This window comes from Oncorhynchus tshawytscha, linkage group LG08 (assembly GCF_018296145.1).
Source record: "Oncorhynchus tshawytscha isolate Ot180627B linkage group LG08, Otsh_v2.0, whole genome shotgun sequence".
Classification (NCBI taxonomy): domain Eukaryota; kingdom Metazoa; phylum Chordata; class Actinopteri; order Salmoniformes; family Salmonidae; genus Oncorhynchus; species Oncorhynchus tshawytscha.
Window position 1 is genome coordinate 34,887,452 of NC_056436.1, and position 19,247 is coordinate 34,906,698.

General features: G+C 44.7%; 1 protein-coding gene across 1 annotated transcript in view; it reads right to left on the minus strand.

Annotated features, from left to right (window-relative positions):
• The window catches only part of dlgap2a (discs, large (Drosophila) homolog-associated protein 2a), a 48,939-nt gene extending 31,067 nt beyond the window's left edge, over nt 1–17,872 (minus strand). The window contains exons 1-2 of the mRNA XM_024429886.2: nt 16,725–17,872; nt 3,472–3,683 (exon numbers count right to left, since the gene is read on the minus strand). Of these exons, the coding sequence (XP_024285654.1) occupies nt 3,472–3,683; nt 16,725–17,810 (1,298 nt within the window). The 5' untranslated portion in view covers nt 17,811–17,872. The remainder of the gene's footprint in view (nt 1–3,471; nt 3,684–16,724) is intronic.
• Between the last annotated feature and the right edge of the window lie 1,375 nt (nt 17,873–19,247).

Genomic DNA, 19,247 nt, shown 5'->3' on the forward strand with positions numbered 1-19,247 from the left:
CCAGAATCCTGGGTAACTCACTTTAGTTGTGTCAGGCTGACAGTGGTGTGAGTGTTAAGGAATAGTGTTTGCTCCACTTTGCTGTGATGTCAGTATTTTCCAGGAAAAAGCTTTGCTGTACCCTAACGGTAATGTAGCAACCTGTGTTGAATGGTAATGAGTAGAGCTGCTGCAGTGTGCAGGGTTTGGAGAGGAGAGAAACACCAGTCACACAGAGCGAGGTAGGCTACTATCATGACTGTCATAAGTGGATCAAGACCAACATAGAGCTGATGCCGCAGTACAGCAGGGATACCACGAGCGCCGTAGAAATGAATAGAGATGCATAGAATCTCCATGACAAGAATTACAACGGGCACGTTTGCATTTATCTATGGCAATAAGTTTCGCACTGTATTAACAACACAACTTTGACATGTTACATCAATCTCTATACGGGCACTTTTGCTGTTAAATTTAAGGGTGTCAATCAAATGACCAAGAAGAAATATAGAATTTTTGGTATGCCAAAATATCACCGACAAAACATTCCTCCTTTCCAAAATGAAGACTGTGCTAGCACAAAGCAGGCTGTTATGCGAGTGCCAAGAAAATAATACATCTAATGGAGACCTGTACATTGATAGTCCAGCACATGTCAGTCACAGTGTCGTATTGACTGACACAGGAGAATAGAATAGGCAGACAGAAATATGAGGTTCTGAAAGTGCTGGTCTGGGAGGAGGGTTTTATAATGGAACATTAATAAAATGGACTCCTGAACTCTCCTGTTATTACTGTTTCCATATTCAACCATGAACAAAGAGAGACGAGTGGCCTTTGAGGAAGAATGAAAGTGTGCTTGCACTGGCAGACAGTGGCGCGACACTAACAATTACATCAGGGAAAGATGGACTCGCCAAGTACAATTTAATGTATTTATGTCTGATATAATGCTAAAATTAAAAACGCAATAAAGAATCAACTATAGCTGTGGCTCAGAGAATAGTGACTTTCTCATACCTGCACTGGCACAATGAAGAACACCTTTTATTCAAGACAAAACTCTAAAGCCATTTAGACTGAAAGTCTATGGGAGATGGATTTTACACTAAGATCCACCTTTGAACTACCACAGGATCTCATAAAATGACTACGTTTTTATTGCAATATAACTCTGCCACTGCTCTGCGACCTAAATTGACAAGGATATGAATGATATATGAGAGTGCCCCAGGGGTGAAGGTGAGGAAGTGCGGTAACAAGGAAATGGGAGAAACACTGGGCAAACACAGCAGCCATTGACAAGGACAATTACCAAACCATACAAGGACAAGAAACAGCCCATATGAAAAAATACTACCGCTTACTAGAGAATACTACAGTACTTACTATAGAATTCTATAGTAAATTGTAGTATACTGTAGATTATTCTACATACTTTAGTACTTACTATAGAATTTTGTAGAATACTGTAGAATATTAAAGTAAATACTGAAGTATTATCTACAAAAAAATATTACAGTAATGTCCGCTAAAACACTACAGTCCGGGGCCTCCCAAGTGGTACAGCGGTCTAAGGCACTGCATCACAGTGTTGCAGCATCACTACAGCCTTGGGTTTGATCCCAGGCTGTATCACAGCTGGCCGTGCCTGGGAATCCCATAGGGCGGCGCACAATTGGCGCAGCGTCGTCTGGGTTAGGGGAGGGTGTGGCTGGGTGGGCTTTACTTGGCTCATCGCACTCTAGCGACTCCTTGTGGCGGGCCGTAAGCCTGCAAGCTGACCTCAGTCATCAGTTAAGCGGTGTTTCATCCAACACATTGGTGCAGCTGGCTTCCGGGGTTAAGCGAGCGGGTGTTAAGAAGCAGCGTGACCTTCGCCTCTCTCTAGCCCGTTGGGGAGTTGCAACGATGAGACAAGATTGTAATTGGATATCACGAAAAGGGGGGCAAAAATCAAATCAAATATAACACTACAGTCCGCAAAAACACTACACTTTTTTAAAACTATAGTAAATTATACAGTATTTAATTTCCATATACCCTGTCCATTCCCCTCCCCCATATACCAATTTGTGCCACCCATAAGTGAGAAACCTAAATGCCAAGTATAGACCATATTGTGTTCTATGCAGGTTATAGAATATATTATTACCGGTTCAGACCCCAGTCCTACCAACAGGTTATGGAAAACTTGCTCGTATTTCTCCAGTAGGTTTCCTGAAGGAGATAGCCACCACTTTATGTCAAAGATAATAAAACAAAAACACTATAGTAATTACTACAGTAATGTCTGCAAAAACACTATAATAAACACTACAGTATACTACAATCTGAAAAAACACTACAATAAATACTGCAGTATAGTACAGTCTGCAAAAACACTACACTAAATACTACAGTATACAATCTGCACTGTATTAATTACCATAGAAAATAATATAGTTTTCTTTTACTACAGTATTTATACTATAGTTAACAGTAAATACTACAGTAAAAAGTACTGTAAAGTCCACAAAAACATTTTAGGGAATACCATAGTTTTCCATAATAATACCATATTATACCATAGTATACTATAGTATTTTTTCATGTAGAAATAGACACAGAGAAAATAACCTGTGTGCCCCTTTAAACACTATGTGTAACTAATTCAAGGCTCTAAAACTATTCTGAAACCAGATTTGTAATGGTGAGACATTTCTATGGAAATAACAACATTGGATCATTTTGGTTTTACTTTTCCTCACTGACTTTAATGTAAAGAAAAAGAGAACTAGAATATGCAGTTTTATAATCCAATAACGACATTGCCTTCCAACAGAGTATGTAAAAAGGCAAACAACAGCATTCTTGCCCCCCTTATTGAATCATCTATCTAGGATATATTTTTGTTTGAGCCATTGTTAGTGTGTTAGAATTTTGCTCGTCTCATCCAATGGACAAGTATTGTAATCTAATTTCATGTTAATCTGCTGCATTTGTTCTAACGTCATGCCATTATCATCCTAACCTCGTTTCTGTGATTGTGTCTGCATCATGGCCTATCTAATCCATTCCAGCATTCATTCATTTTATACCCCCAGTGCACACACTTAACAAAGCTTTATAAACAATGACACTAAACTTTTTGCTATAGAAATTAAATCTGATTCATTTATTTGGTATTTCTACAAGTTCTAGAATGTGCCCTTATTAACCACAGATCTGGGATCAAATCTTTGGCATTACCTGTGTAATGGGGGTCAGTGTGCTGCTAACTGCTTAGCTTCCCCCAATGTCTGACTGCCCCATACTGGGTTCAAACCAGTGATCTTCTGCTTCACAACATACGTGACCGCCCTCCTTGACAAGGTTCCAACAGGTTGAGGCACCCAAAAGGGACCGATTTGGATGGCTCCATCCGTGACATTTCAAGCTAGCTGTGGAGTGATCTTACGGCACGTTCTTAACTCAGTTCCACATGCTAGGATACTTTACATGGCCTACCTCTGGGAGTCTAGGAGTGGTCTCTGCATGACAGACTTGACCAGGGCGTCTGGCCGGACCGTCTTCACGGGGGAGGTCTTGGGGCTGGAGTCAGACTCTCCACTCTCCTCATCACCCATGGCTTTGACGTAACTGCTGCTCCTCATCCTCCGACAGGGGATCTCATCATCCTTACCTCCCCCTGGGTAACCACTCCACTCATCCTGAGGTACCTGGGGGGGAGGGGGGGATAGAGAGAGGGTTAGAGAGAAGGGTTGGGTACCCTGTAACAGAAGTAGTAAGATTGTAGAAGATACTGTAATGTAATTATGTTATGAGTACTACAGATACACAGGTTTACCTCAAAGTTTCTTTGCCCCCACTTGCAGTAACATGTACTTACCTACATGTGACAGTAATTACTGCAGGTAGGTACAGTTTATCTTTAAACTGTGGATATTGTTACATAGACCTGAAAACAGTTAGCCATTAGCTGTTTGGTTTTGGTATGTCAGGAGAGTTGTTGTTTTCTCAATGTGGCTATTGGCTCAGCCGTAGTGTAAAGCAGACTGTCCTCGATCATGTTTATTGGTAAAATGAAGGTAGTGAGAGTGGGATCATAGAGGATCAAACTGAATAGGAGATTCATCCACAGTCACATTTAACCACAGCTCAGGCAAAGATAGGTACAGTACATCACTTGTAATATTCTGTTATCATTCTCTCTCTATAGCTAGTAAGACATTTGCAGCTGAGACAAGGCTCTTGCAAGGCATCATCCCCTTTGGCAAGATGTTTTCTGACTCAGACTTGTTCCCTCGACTGCAATCTGTTCCCAGATTGAGACTCAAAGCGAGGTACGTGCAGTGTGATCGTGCTGTGTTTACCCAAGGTTGCATTACACATCATAAGGCTCTTCAATATTGAATGTGAGAGCAGCATCAGAGATGTGGTGTCTCCTTGCCTTCAGAGTGTTACATGTTGCATGATAAACCACAGCAGAGCAGCGGTAACACTGTTTGACATTCCTGTCGGATGGTTTACCTACTGATGCAAGACGTCTATGAGCAGTAAATAAACCATGCAAGAGAACTGTTCTAGTTCAATTTAATAAAGTAGAATTGGGTTTAATTCAATATAATTCCTTCAAAAATATACAGAGTAAATGAGGGTCTATTTGTTACGAAAATCCCTTCTGAAATTCAAAAGATCAAACTAAAATCCTAAGCCTAACACAAAAGGTATCATATTCTGGTGTTCTGTTTATATAATGGCACTTGTTGAAAGGTTGTGGAAACTATTTGAAGCTGCTGGACAAATGGCTAGGGGTTAATTCAATCGAACTGATGACATCATGCTGTTTACAAACTCATTTAAATATCACAGGCTCGTTAAATAAAGAAGTTTACCACTAAAGTCTCTCTCTCTCTTCCTCTCTCCGGGCTCTATTTTCGGCTGGCACAAAGGAGGTGCAAGTGTCATACGCACGTTAGTTAGCAATTTCGTCTGGCACTGACATTTTCCAGCCCTAACACCAGGTTCGGTAATTTACCTGTCGAACATCAGCTCGCTTGCACTGAGGTGGGAGGGGTGGCAATATTTGAGGTTTGTCCTTAAAAACAAGCGCAAAAGTAACTTCATGCAGCACTAATGGGCCATTTTACAGTGCTAATGGGCCATTTTACAGTGCTGATGGGCCATTTTACACTTCTAATGGGCCATTTTACAGTGCCAATGGGCCATTTTACAGTGTTAATGGGCCATTTTACAGTGCTAATGGGCCATTTTACAGTGCTGATGGGCCATTTTACAGCGCTAATGGGCCATTTTAAGACCCACAAAAAGCAGGTCTTAAAGGTAACGCAGTTGATAAAGGCATGGATTTAGAGAGTGGAAGCGCAGCCTATCCAGCCATGAAGTACAGTGCCCATGGAAGGAGAGATGTGCCTTTTGTGCCGGTGAATCTCGTATTTAGAAATAAATATATGAATGGTTTCCCCCCATTTCATTTAACTTATTAGAAAGATGCACCGTCCATTGGCAAAATCGTCTGCTATTTCTGGAGAAGTGCAAATATGATCTGTAAGATGGATCCATGATGTTTATAAAACATGACATTTGCGAGCAGTATAACGGTGAGTGGACATTCCCTCTTTCTCTTTATATTTTTGGTATTGCGTTAGGTTTGTTACAATAGAGCCCTCTCTGTCACAGTTTTGCTTTACTTCAAAAGTACAGCAGAGTTCAATTACAATAGCCGATGCTCCAGTACCATTTGTCGGACGGTAGCAGAGTGAACAGTCTATGGCCTGGGTGGCTGGAGTGTTTGGCCTGGGTGGATGTAGAGGTCCTGGTGGCAGGGAGCTTGGCCCCAGTGATGTACTGGGCTGTCCGAACCACCCTCTGTAAGGCTTTGAGATGTATTTGCCATACCAAGCATTGATGCAGGCTGTCAAGATGCTCTCGATGGTGCAGCTGTAGAACTTTTTGTGGATCCGAGGGCCCATACCAAATATTGTCAGCCTCCTGAGGGGGAAGAGGCACTGCCGTGCCCTCTTCACGACTGTGTGTGGACCATGTTAAGTTCTTAGAGATGTGGACGCCAAGTCACTTGAAGCTCCCGAACCACTCCACAACAGTCTCGTCAATGTGGATGGCGGTGTGCTCTTCCCTTTCTCCTATAGTCCACGAGCAGCTCTTTGGTCTTACTGATGTTGAGGGAGAGGCTGTTGTCCTGACACCACACTGCTAAGTCTCAAAATGAACCTTTATTTAACTTGGCAAGTCAGTTAAGAACAAATTCTTATTTTACAATGACGGCCTACCCCGGCCAAACCCTAACCCGGATGACGCTGGGCCAATTGTGCGCCGCCCTATGGGACTCCCAATCATGGCCGGTTGTGATACAGCCTGTAATCGAACTAGGGTCTGTAGTGACACCTCTAGTACTGAGATGCAGTGCCTTAGACCGCTGCGCCACTCGGGAGCCCTCTAGACTGACTCATTGTTGTCTGTGATCAGGCCTGCCACCGTTGTGTCATCAGCAAACTTGATGATGGTGCTGGAGTCATGCGTGGTCACGCAGTCATGGGTGAACAGGGAGTACAGGATGGGACTAAGCACACACCCCTGAGGAGTCCCAATGTTGAAGGTCAGCGGGCCGGCCCGTCACAAAGTCCAGGATTCAGTTGCAGAGGGAGGGGTTCAGTCCCAGGGTCCCTAGCTTGGTGATGAGCTTGGCTTACCAATGATCTGACAGTAGAGAGCTGGCTGTAATCAATAGGGCTTGTGTGTTGAAAGTCATAAGGCCCGTGGGTCCACAGCGCTCTATGGCAGAAATTCATAATATTATGATTCCAGAGTAAGGGGCTTGCAAAATGTGCCACGATGATGCCACACAAATAAGCAAAACTGGGCCACACACACATACCAAGGGAGATATCATTTTATACCCTTCAGATGACACACACGCCTGCACGCACACACACACACACAAACACACCAACACACCAACACACACACATGTTTGTTGTACTATCCTTGGTCCAAACAATTTATTCCCCTTAACCTAACTCTAACCTTAACACCTAACGCTAACTCCTATCCCTAATTCTAACCCTAAACCTAAAATAGCCTTTTTCCTTGTGGGAACCGGCAAAATGACCCCACTTGTCTAAATTGTTCGTGTTTTACTACGCTTGTGAGGACGTCTGGTCCAAAACACACACACACACACACACACACACACACACACACACACACACACACACACACACACACACACACACACACACACACACACACACACACACACACACACACACATACAAACATTGCACGCTCACCAGAGTCGATGGGTTAATTAAGTCTTCAAGGAGTTGGATATTTTTAGACGTCTAATTAAGGAAGGAGCGCCAGAGGACAGCCACACACTGTGGTGAGATTTGTTTAATTTGGGATTTGCTAATAAACTAGATACACGGGTGGATCCCCCCCCGTGTAGAGACAACGAACCAGACAACCAGACATGTCTCCCATCCTAATGAATACACACACATCACAGGGCTGTTTGCATGGAGGAAGAGAACATACAAATCTACACAGTCAAGGTCCAAATGGTTCATGCTGCTTGCAACAAGATAGAATATCCTAGAACGTGTACTTAGTTATCTATGGGCAGAATGTAATGAATTTACTCAAGTGAGGAGAGCCACTACAAACTATACATGACGACAAAACACGAGAGGCAGAAAAAGGACACATCCTGAGATGTACAGTAGCTACAGTCCCTCTCCTCTCCCAGACTATGTTTGGGCGTTCACCTGTATGTGGCCTCAGGCCTCAGCCCTGATCCTGTCCTAATAGGATAGACTATACATTCTACATTCTACATAGATTCATTCTACATAGATTCTACATAGATTCTAGTCCAGTTCTCCAGATAATGTGTGAATGACCTGTGCATTTCCAGCCCTGCGCTCTCAGCCGTGCTCCTGCCCCATAGGCCTCCCCAGGGGGATGGGCTGTAGGCTGTAGGCCCTGCTGCTGCTCCTGCCCCATAGGCCTCCCCAGGGGGATGGGCTGTAGGCTGTAGGCCCTGCTGCTGCTCCTGCCCAATAGGCCTCCCCAGGGGGATGGGCTGTAGGCTGTAGGCCCTGCTGCTGCTACTGCCCCATTGCCCTCTACCGGGGGAATGGGCTGTAGGCTGTAGGCCCTGCTGCTGCTCCTGCAGTTCATTTCATTGATTAACTCTGCAGCTCCGTTCCACTCAGGTCATCTCCCCCTAGGAACACAAGTCAGCGCCATTAAAACAGGACCCAGCCAGAGTAGAAAGGGGGATAGACCTGGCTTCCCTGGCGCGACGTCGCTAAACAACTCAATCAGTGATAATCCCTCCCCGCTCCATCATGTCTTCAGAGAGGATTGTGGGAAGAGAATGATTCAGTGTGTTTTAGCGAGGGGTGTTATTTTTAATAACCCCCTTCTGACTCTCTCTCTCACACTACCTCGCTCTACCTCTCTCTTTCTGTGTTTCTTGGTCTGGGTTATGTATTGGATGGTCCTGGGTCTGGGTCTCACTGCCTGCCTGGTAGGCTGCAGCTAATGGTCTTCTCTCCCATCATAAGGTTGTTGGACTCCGTTGTCAGGTCAATGAAGGCTGGGGACTCTCTATACCTCACTACCTCATAAAAAAACATAATAATCACATTTACACAAGTATTCAGACAGTACTTTTTTCACTCAGTACTTTGTTGAAGCACCTTTGGCAGAGACTACAGCCTTGAGTCTTCTTGGGTATGACACTACAAGCTTGGCACACCTGTATTTGGGGAGTTTCTCCCATTCTTCGCTGCAGATCCTCTCAAGCTCTGTCAGGTTGGGTGGGGAGTGTCGCTGCACAGCTATTTTCAGGTCTCTCCAGAGATTTTGGTCGGGTTATATTCTAGGCTCTGGCATTGTCTTGGCTGTGTGCTTAGGGTCTTTGTCCCGTTTGAAGGTGAACCTTCGCCCCAGTCTGAGGTCCTGAGCGCTGCGGAGCAGGTTTTCATCAAGGATCTCTCTGTACTTTAATCTGTTCATCTTTCCCTTGATCCTGACTAGTCTCCCAGTCCCTGCTGCTGAAAAACATCCCTACAGAATGATGCTGCCACCAACATGCTTCACCGTAGGGATGGTGCCAGGTTTCCTCCAGATGTAACACTTGGCATTCAGGCCACAGAGTTCAATCTTGGTTTCATCAGACCAGAGACTCTTGTTTCTCATAGTCTGAGAGTCCTTTACATGCCTTTTGGCAAACTCCAAGCGGGCTGTCATGTTCCTTTTACTGAGTGGCCATCTGGCAACTATACCATATTGGCCTGATTGGTAGAGTGCTGCAGAGATGTTTGTCCTTCTGGAAGGTTCTCTCATCTCCACAGAGGGACTCTGGTTCTCTGTCAGAGTGACCATCAGGTTCTTGGTCACCTCCCTGACCAAGGCCCTTCTCCACCGATTTCTCAGTTTGGCTGAGTGGACAACTCTAGGAAGAGTCTGGGTGGTTCCAAACTTCTTCCATTTAAGAATTATAGAGGCCATTGTGCTCTTGGTGACCTTCAATGCTGCCAATTATTTTGGTACCCTTCCTGAGATATTTGCCTCGACACAATCCTATCTTGGAGATCTACCAACAATTCCTTCAACCTGTCTTGGTTTTTGCTCTGACATGAACTGTGGGACTTTAGACAGGTGTGTGCCTTTATAAACCATCAAGTTGTAGAAACATCACAAGGATGAATAATAGAAACAGGATGCACCTGAGCTCAATTTAGAGTCTCATAGCAAAGGGTCTGAATACTTATGTAAATAAGGTATTTCAGTTTTTGTATTTATAATAATTTTGCAAAAAATTCTAAAAAACAGTTTTTCGCTTTGTCATTAATGTGTGTAGATTGATGAGATTTTTTTTTAAAATAAATTTTAGAACAAGATTGTAACGTAACAAAATGTGGAAAAGGGGAAGGGGTCTGAATACTTTCTGAATGCACTTTATTATTTATTTATTTACCTATGCCCTCCTTTGAGTGTAAGGCTTTTGAGCGAGGCTATAGCCCATCTCTGATGATGTGGGTTTATTGTGTCTGTCTGGTTCACCCTCATAGAGAGAGAGACTGTGGTTTCTGCAGTGCTGCAACTTTACTCTGCCTTTAATCACAGGCTTTTTCACTCTGAACCATCCACCTTTGGCAAGTTAACATGGCAGTTCATTGGTTTATTAAATCCTGCCGCATTGCCTTATCAGCAAAACTATCAAAGCCTAATCCGTGCTTTGTACTCTTCTGGAAGGAAAAGAGAGTTGTGTTAAATGGTGAAAGTGAATTAATCAAGGCTAAGACAAACCGTAAACAAAGATATTGTGTTGTGGCATTTTGGCCGAGCAGTGTGCCAAGAGAAGCAGTCGGTAGTAAATCTCTATCTTGGTCAGGTGAGCTGGTCACGTCCAGGGCTTAATTGCATTGTCACTGTCCCCTTACTGCATCTAAATCAAACCTGCTGTTCCTCCCCAACAGGTACTAACGAGGGCCTCTGTGTGTGTGTGTGTGGGTTCATGGCAGGGTAATTGGGACTAATTTGTGTAATCAGTCTGCCAGAGAGAGAGCGATGGTTTATGCCACATATGATTCCCAACTTTTGGAATTTTAGGAAGAAGCCAACTGTACTCTATCTCTGTCCTGTCTTATGCTCACTAACGAGCTGCAAAATCTGGATCCCTACAAATGGGCTAGACAATCTGGACCCTCTCTTTCTAAAATGATCCGCAGAAATTGTTGTAACCCCTATTACTAGACTGTTCGTCGTCTGAAATCCCCAAAGATTGGAAACCTGCCGCGGTCACCCCCCTCTTCAAAGGGGGAGACACTCTAGACTCAAACTGTTATAAACGAATATCCATCCTACCCTGCCTTTCTAAAATTTTCGAAAGCCAACTTAACAAACAGATCACCGACCATATCTAATCCCACCGTACCTTCTCCGCTATGCAATCTGGTTTCCGAGCTGGTCATGGGTGCACCTCAGCCACGCTCAAGGTCCTAAATGATATCATAACCGCCATCGGAAAAATAGAGTACTGTGCAGCCGTCTTCGTCGACCTGGCCAAGGCTTTAGACTCTGTCAATCACCGCATTCTTATCGGCAGACTCAAGTTTGCGGACGACACTACAGTGGTAGGCTTGATTACCAACAGCGACGAGACGGCCTACAGGGAGGAGGTGAGGGCCCTCGGAGTGTGGTGTCAGGAAAATAACCTCACACTCAACGTCAACAAAACTAAGGAGATGATTGTAGACTTTAGGAAAAAGCAGAGGGAGCACCCCCCTATCCACATCGATGGGACAGTAGTGGAGAGGGTAGTAAGTTTTAAGTTCCTCGTCGTACACATCACAGACAAACTGAATTGGTCCACCCACACAGACAGCGTGGTGAAGAAGGCGCAGCAGCGCCTCTTCAACCTCAGGAGGCTGAAGAAATTCAGCTTGTCACCAAAAGCACTCACAAGCTTCTACAGATGCACAATCGAGAGCCTCCTGTTGGGCTGTATCACCGCCTGGTACGGCAACTGCTCTGCCCACAACCGTAAGGCTCTCCAGAGGGTAGTGAGGTCTGCACAACGCATCACCGGGGGGCAAACTACCTGCCCTCCTGGACACCTACACCACCCAATGTCACAGGAAGGCCATAAAGATCATCAAGGACAACAACCACCCGAGCCACTGCCTGTTCACCCCTCTATCATCCAGAAGGCGAGGTCAGTACAGGTGCATCAAAGCAGGGACTGAGAGACTGAAAAACAGCTTCTATCTCAAGGCCATCAGACTGTTAAACAGCCACCACTAACATTGAGTGGCTGCTGCCAACACACTGACTCAACTCCAGCCACTTTAATAATGGGAATTGATGGAAAATGTTTCACTAGCCACTTTAAACAATGCTACTTAATATAATGTTTACATACCCTACATTACTCATCTCATAAATATATGTATATACTGTACTCTATATCATCTACTGCATCTTTATGTAATACATGTGTCACTACCCACTTTAACTATGCCACTTTGTTTACATACCCTACATTACTCATCTCATATCTATATACTGTACTCAATACCATCAACTGCATCTTGCCTATGCCGTTCTGTACCATCACTCATTCATATATCTTTATGTACATATTCTTTATCCCTTTACACTTGTGTGTATAAGGTAGTAGTTTTGGAATTGTTAGGTTAGATTACTCGTTGGTTATTACTGCATTGTCGGAACTAGAAGCACAAGCATTTCGCTACACTCGCTTTAACATCTGCTAACCATGTGTATGTAACAAATAAATTAGATTTTGATTTGACTGCCTCGCCTGTTTCACCAACTACTTCTCAGATAGAGTTCAGTGTGTCAAATCGGAGGGTCTGTTGTCCGGACCTCTGGCAGTCTCTATGGGGGTACCACAGAGTTCAATTCTCAGGCAGACCCTTTTCTCTGTATATATCAATGATGTTGCTCTTGCTGTTGGTGATTCTCTGATCCACCTCTACGCAGATGACACCATTCTGCATACATCTTGCCCTACTTTGGACACTATGCTAACAAACCTCCAAATGAGCTTCAATGCCATACAACACTCCTTCCTTAGCTTCCAACTGCTTTTAAATGCTTGTAAAACTAAATGCATGCTCTTCAACTGATCGCTGCCTGCACCCGCCCGCCCGACTAGCATCACTACTCTGGACGGTTCTGACTTAGAATATGTGGACAACTACAAATACCTAGGTGTCTGGTTAGCCTGTAAACTCTCCTTCCAGACTTACATTAAGCATCTCCAATCCAAAATTCTAGAAAATCTAGAATTGGCTTCCTATTTCGCAACAAAGCCTCCTTCACTCATGCTGTCAAACATATCCTCGTAAAACTGATTATCCTACCGATCCTTGACTTCGGCGATGTCATTTACAAAATAGCCTCAAACTCTACTCAGCAAACTGGATGTAGTCTATCACAGTGCCATCCGTTTTGTCCATATACTGTACTACCCACCACTGTGACCTGTTGTTGGCTGGCACTCACTACATATTCGTCGCCAAACCCACCGGCTCCAGGTCATCTATAAGTCTTTGCTAGGTAAAGCCCCGCCTTATCTCAGCTCACTGGTCACCATAGCAACACCCACCTGTAGCACGCGCTCCAGCAGGTATATTTCACTGGTCATCCCCAAAGCCAACACTTCCTTTGGTCGCCTTATTATTATTTTGATGACATTGCTGTGACAGACAAAAGTAAATGCATTGTTGTGTTAGAAGATAGTACAGGTGTGGTATGGAGATCAAAGGGAAAACCCCTACCAACTTGAAGTTCACCTGAACACCACAAAGAAGCATTCAAACAATTAAAGGAAAAAGACAAAGTGAGACAGCCACCAGCTAGCTGCACGTAGACGATGCAAACGGCAACCTCTTCCCGAGGACAACAGACTTTAGCAGTGTGCTTTAGACCTGGGTGAAAGTAGATACCTTTTTTGTTCCCGGTATGGCATTTTAGTGTGTTACTATTTCCTTTTTAAAATTTCCTTTCTTACTTTGTAACTCTGCATTGTTGGGAAAGGGTTCGTAAGTAAGCATTTCACAGTAAAGTCTACACCTGTTGTATTCGCTGCATGTGACAAATAACATTTGAGTTGATGTTCCCATATGTGAAAATGTGTGCAAAACATGTGTGGGCCTAGCAGTAAAGCCATGTCATTTAACTGTAAAAATGTATTACCTTTAAATGTGTCACGAACACAACCTGGCATGTTGTTTTCATTGATTGTCAAACAAATCACTTGATAAGCAGGCTACCTGCGCATGTTCATCCACTCTAAAATAATTCCAGCATCTAAAACAGTGCACTTTGCTCCTGTCATTTGATGAATAAAAAGGGGCATCTATTAAAATACCAAGAAGTGTAATGACATTCGTTGATTGTCATTAGGCAAACTTGTAGCCTGAATTGATGGTTGTATCCACTGGTGTCCGCGCATGTCTCGGTCCCGACTAGTGATCTCTACTTTCTCAAAATGTTTGTGTTCCCCTCGAACCACACCGCAGCATTTTGGTATACACCACATTTTGGTATACACCGCATTTTGGTATACACCGCATTTTGGTATACACCGCATTTTGGTATACACCGCATTTTGGTATACACCGCATTTTGGTATACACCGCATTTTGGTATACACCACATTTTGGTATACACCGCATTTTGGTATACACCGCATTTTGGTATACACCGCATTTTGGTATACACCGCATTTTGGTATACACCGCATTTTGGTATACACCGCATTTTGGTATACACCGCATTTTGGTATACACCACATTTTGGAGTTCATACCATCTGTTCTAAAGTCTATTCACTCATTTCTCAAGTGGCTGCCAGGCGGTATAATAGCAGTTTTCTTTCCATCTTTGTTTTAATTATAGAGAGAGGCTCATGTTTTACCGGTACAACGTACTGCCACTATCTCTTTTGCCAGTAGGCCTACACTGTACCAGACCGTACCGGCTTACTTCCCCCCTGGCTTTAAATGAGCATGAAACCTGCCTCATTCCAATGACTATTAAAAAAGAGACAAAGCTTTGGTTCAGTTATTCATTGAGTCTGGCAAGTCCACAAGACTAGCATCCCACGCATAGGCCACATTCTGTTCCTAACACTGAAATAAAATAAAAACAAAATATAAATGTTATTAAACTAAAACGGAATGAAAACTAGTAAATCAAGTCTGCAAACTAACTGAAACTAAACCGAATTTCTAATAAAAGTTTTTTTTAAATGAATTAAAAAATAATTAAAAACACAAAACTATAATACCCTTGCCGGCACATCAAACCATAAGGAGTGCCACAAACACCTCACCTCCCACAACAGCAAACAACAACAACTATCTTTATAGGGAAAGGAAAACCGGATGCATAGTCAGTTGCACAACTGAATGCCTTCAACCGAAATTTGTCTTCCTCATTTAATCTATAGGATTGCACCCTAAAACCGAAATAGGAAAACAAAGCAGAACAGCAACAGGATGTTGCCTAAAGTTACAGTAATGTTCTTGTCTAACAACTCAATCTGCCTGACTCACTGCTCCTGTTGATAAGGAAAGGGAGAGAGATAGAGACAGACAGTGAGACAGACAGCCAGTCAGCCAGCCAGAGACCAGAATAGTCTGTTTATTTCCCCCTGTCTCCCTGGTAGCTAGCTCACCTCTGAGAGAGGGCACCAATCCCCAGGGGAAATGCGTCACCCGTGGCCGATTGACAACTGAGACTCAAAATAGCCCTGCGGCAGAGAACCAATAGAATGGGCCAGGCTATTTATAGAACAACCAACGTGTTTATGGACGTTCAGACACCCCATTTAATGAACAGATGAAGAATACATTACAGTCTCCTATCATCATTGTCTCAGAGAGAGCTTAGTACACTTAGAGAGATAAGAGAGTAGAGGTTCTAAGGCCCCAACGTTGTTTGGAGTTCATCACCTTTAAAAGTGCTTTATATACAGTTGCTTGGCATTAGTCACAGACCACATGCTCCTGTTTTTCTGTTTACGTCAGCTAATAGTCAGACACAATGCCGGACTCCCCATTAGAATGGTGGGTGGGTTGAGTAATGTACCTCTTGTCCATTTAAGACAGCATCTAACATTTCCACCACCTTCCACTTCATGGAGTGTCCCTGAGGAGTGTTTCTCTGAGTGTTGAGGAGTTCACGTGGTTTTAGCTCCAGGCAGTAGCCCACTCAATGTTCCCTGAGATTATCAGCAGATCATACCTCATGGGTTGCATGTTTACTGTAAAACATGTACTTTTCATTGTCTTAAGAGCTTTGATATTGATTCATCATACACAAATACCATTGTTTGATATACATAGCTATTTCAGAGTGCAGTTGGTAAGGGACTTGCCATTCCCAAGCAAATGGCCTACCCTTTACTACAACAACCCCAACATAAAACCCCTGGACCATCAACTACAAACATGCTGATTCCCTTTGAATTGATCTTAATGCCGTTCACCACAATCCACCAGGGTTTCCCACCAAGCGGATCCTGGCCATGAACTAAGTGCTCTCACACACCGATACAGACCAACTGACAGCTTGGAGAAACAGCACGACAACAAGCTCAAATCGGCATTGATCCCGAGTCTTTTCTTTGCACTCCCGACTTGTCACTGGTGTCATTCATTGATACAGTAATTGATTTGCTCCCACTGTGCCGTCCCTTTCACTGCTACTACCCTGCTGATCCCCTGACAGGTGATTCATATCCTGGACAGGGAAATACAAGTGATTAAATCTCAGAACTATCAGAAGTCCAGCTGAGACAAACAACATCATAGTAACTGTCTGGACTCACTGTCTATTGGATATAAGCCGCTGATAGAATGGAAGGCCATGTTAACGGCAGGCTTACTGAGATGAGTGCTAATCAACGAGCCTCATTGTTTGCAGTGTTTCTGAGTGTTAGCATGTAGCCTAGCTGGTCTTCGGTTCTACACTGACTGCTAATGACAATAAATCCTCTCTTCAGTAGCTTCACTGAATCAGCCTACCAGCAGACCTATGTCTGTCCGTACTGTACATATCTGTCTGCTTCTCTGCCAATCCCATCCATCTCTCTGCCTATCTATAACATTACTGTGGTTCCAGCAACATGGCTCCAGCAACGGACATATTAGGATTATACGAGTGACTCACCTGTAGATAGTGGCAGGGCCTGAGGTTGGGCTTGAGGTCTGTGGGCGTCATGGGTTTCTCCAGGTTTAGGGAAGACTTCCTGTAGGCCTCCTTGGCCTGGCTGACAGTCAGCGTTGACCAGGAGCTCCTCTTCATGAACTTCCCTTCAGGAGCCATGGCCACGCTCTCACACGCGGAACACTTCACATCGTTGTTGCTCTTGGAGGTCTTGAGCGACAGGTCCCCGTAGTGGCTGTGGACAGAGTCGGGGTAGCAGTGGCTGATGTGGTCCACCTGTTGGCGGGACATGACGCTGGGCGTCCGGTACGTACTGTCACTGTCCAGGTTATCGTCTGAGCTCCACCAGCCCGCCACCCCGGAGCGCTGCTTCCCGCTGCTGTCTGATGACTTACGCTCTTTGCTCTTGCTGCGCTTGCTGTGTTTGTGGTGTCCATGGTGGTTGGGATGGTGGTGGTGGGAGCCTTCCCGGTGCGAGTCCCCCTTGGTGCCATTCATCTTGGACGAGCCCTCCAGGGAGTGGGACTTGGTGAAGAGCTTCTGGACAGAGTGGACCAGGTGTCGGATCCTCCCAGGGCTCTCGTTGCGCTGCTCCGTGGTGGTGGTGTGCGTCTTCTGGTACTGCAGTGTGTGGAAGCCGTCGCGATGTAACGGAAGTTGCTTCTCAAACTGGTCCAGCAGGTTGGCCGGGATTCTGTTCATCTTACCGCTGCCGCCATGCGACGAGCCACACTCGTCTCGATCCCGTGATCCACCACCACCACCTCCTCCACCACCACCACTGTCCCGTGACCCGCTGCCGTCGTGGTGGGAACTGTAATGCATCCTGGGAAAGGTGCTGCTGGAGATGGAGTGGTCTGTGTTGGCCATGGAGACGGAGACGGGCATCGCCATGCACTCAGAGTGGATGGAGCTATGGGGGGAGCAGCGGCGGTGGTGCTCCATGGGACAGCTCTCTGTGGGGCTGAGGAGGTAAGAGGGGGTGCGGGACTCATGGTGGTCCAGGGAGTGGTCGCAGTCGGCCAGGCCGCAGGTGTGAGCCGAGGTGATCTGGAGCTGGCTGGGCCGCCCGCCCGATAGAGCCTTCATGTTCCTGGGTGGAGGAGGGGAGTTGCTTTCTTCATCGAAGTGCTGAGAGGGAGACCATGAATACTGCTGGTCTGTGTTTGTGTGTGTGTGTGTGTTTGTGTGTGTGTGTTTGTGTGAGAAAGAGAGCGAGAGAGAGAGAGAGAGAGAGAGAGAGAGAAAGACACATTATCAAATAAGCCGCTTATCAAATGTCATTGTCACTACAGCAGCACATTGTCCTCAGTCACCCAGAACAACAAGGTGGAAAAAGAGAAAGTATGATCACAAAATGGCACAGTCCCACAGAGCTCAGTCCTCTCATTCCCAACTCTCTCCCTCCCCTGTCTGTCTGTTGGTGCCAGGCTGCGAGGCGAGGGAAGGTGAGGGGGACAGGTAGCAGCTAGCATTGCCATTTATCCAAGGCAAAGTGAAATAATAGCCTATCATTCTGGAGCGGCGATGTCATCCGTCAAAGCCCTGACGAGAGCGCTTTGAGGTGCATCTGTGCACGGCCCCCACCGCGGCCGCATCACTAGATTAAAACCACATTCTCTTTGATCTGTCACCAAAGGCGGACATCCCAGCCCACCTCGCCACCGCATTCAACTTAACCAGAGGAAAGCTTTTCTCTATTTAGACAACCCAGCACCATTATTTCACTCTAATTGCACATGCCCTCCACTTGAATAAAACATAGACAAAAGGGTCACAAGACAGAGACCGTAGAATACGAATGGAATAGCATCAGCGGACGCAGAATGACACAAAGTCTTATTTTCACCTTTCTGTAAAAAGGACTCTTCAGATGAACTGTTTATTGAATTTCTGTCCAAGAACGCAAGTTCAGTGCATTGAATCAACAACAATGAAATGTTACAAACCCTGACTGAGTGTTATTAGAAATGAACAATACTTTCCTAAACTCATCACACACAGAAATGACAATCAGGCCAAATATAACAATGGAACAAAGGGTTCCTAGCCATAAAGTATTGTGTGTTTGGTCATAAAGAGTTAGACCGGCCATATTTCATTTATTTGACAGTAAACACATGTAAATATATTAGGAACAAAAGCAAGCCTCTTCCAGGCAGCAATCCTCCAGTCAACTACACAGCCCATAAACTCCTGCACTTCCACTCAAACTGTAACCCCATAAAGTAAAGGAGATACTATATTTCACAAGAAACCATAGAAATTGAAAGTCAAACAAACAAAAATCAGAGGACGGGGATGGATGCTGATTTTTTTTATTGGAAGGGACATGTATGGAGGATTATATGAGAGAAGGGACCAAGCGGAAAGCATTTCGTGATCTATGGCCAACAAGGGCCGGAGTTAACCAATACAGTACACTCTTAGAAAAAAAGGGTTCAAAAAGGGTTCTTTGGCTGTCCCAATAGGAGAACCCTTTTTTGGTTCCAAGTAGAACCCTTTTTGGTTCCAAGTAGAACCCTT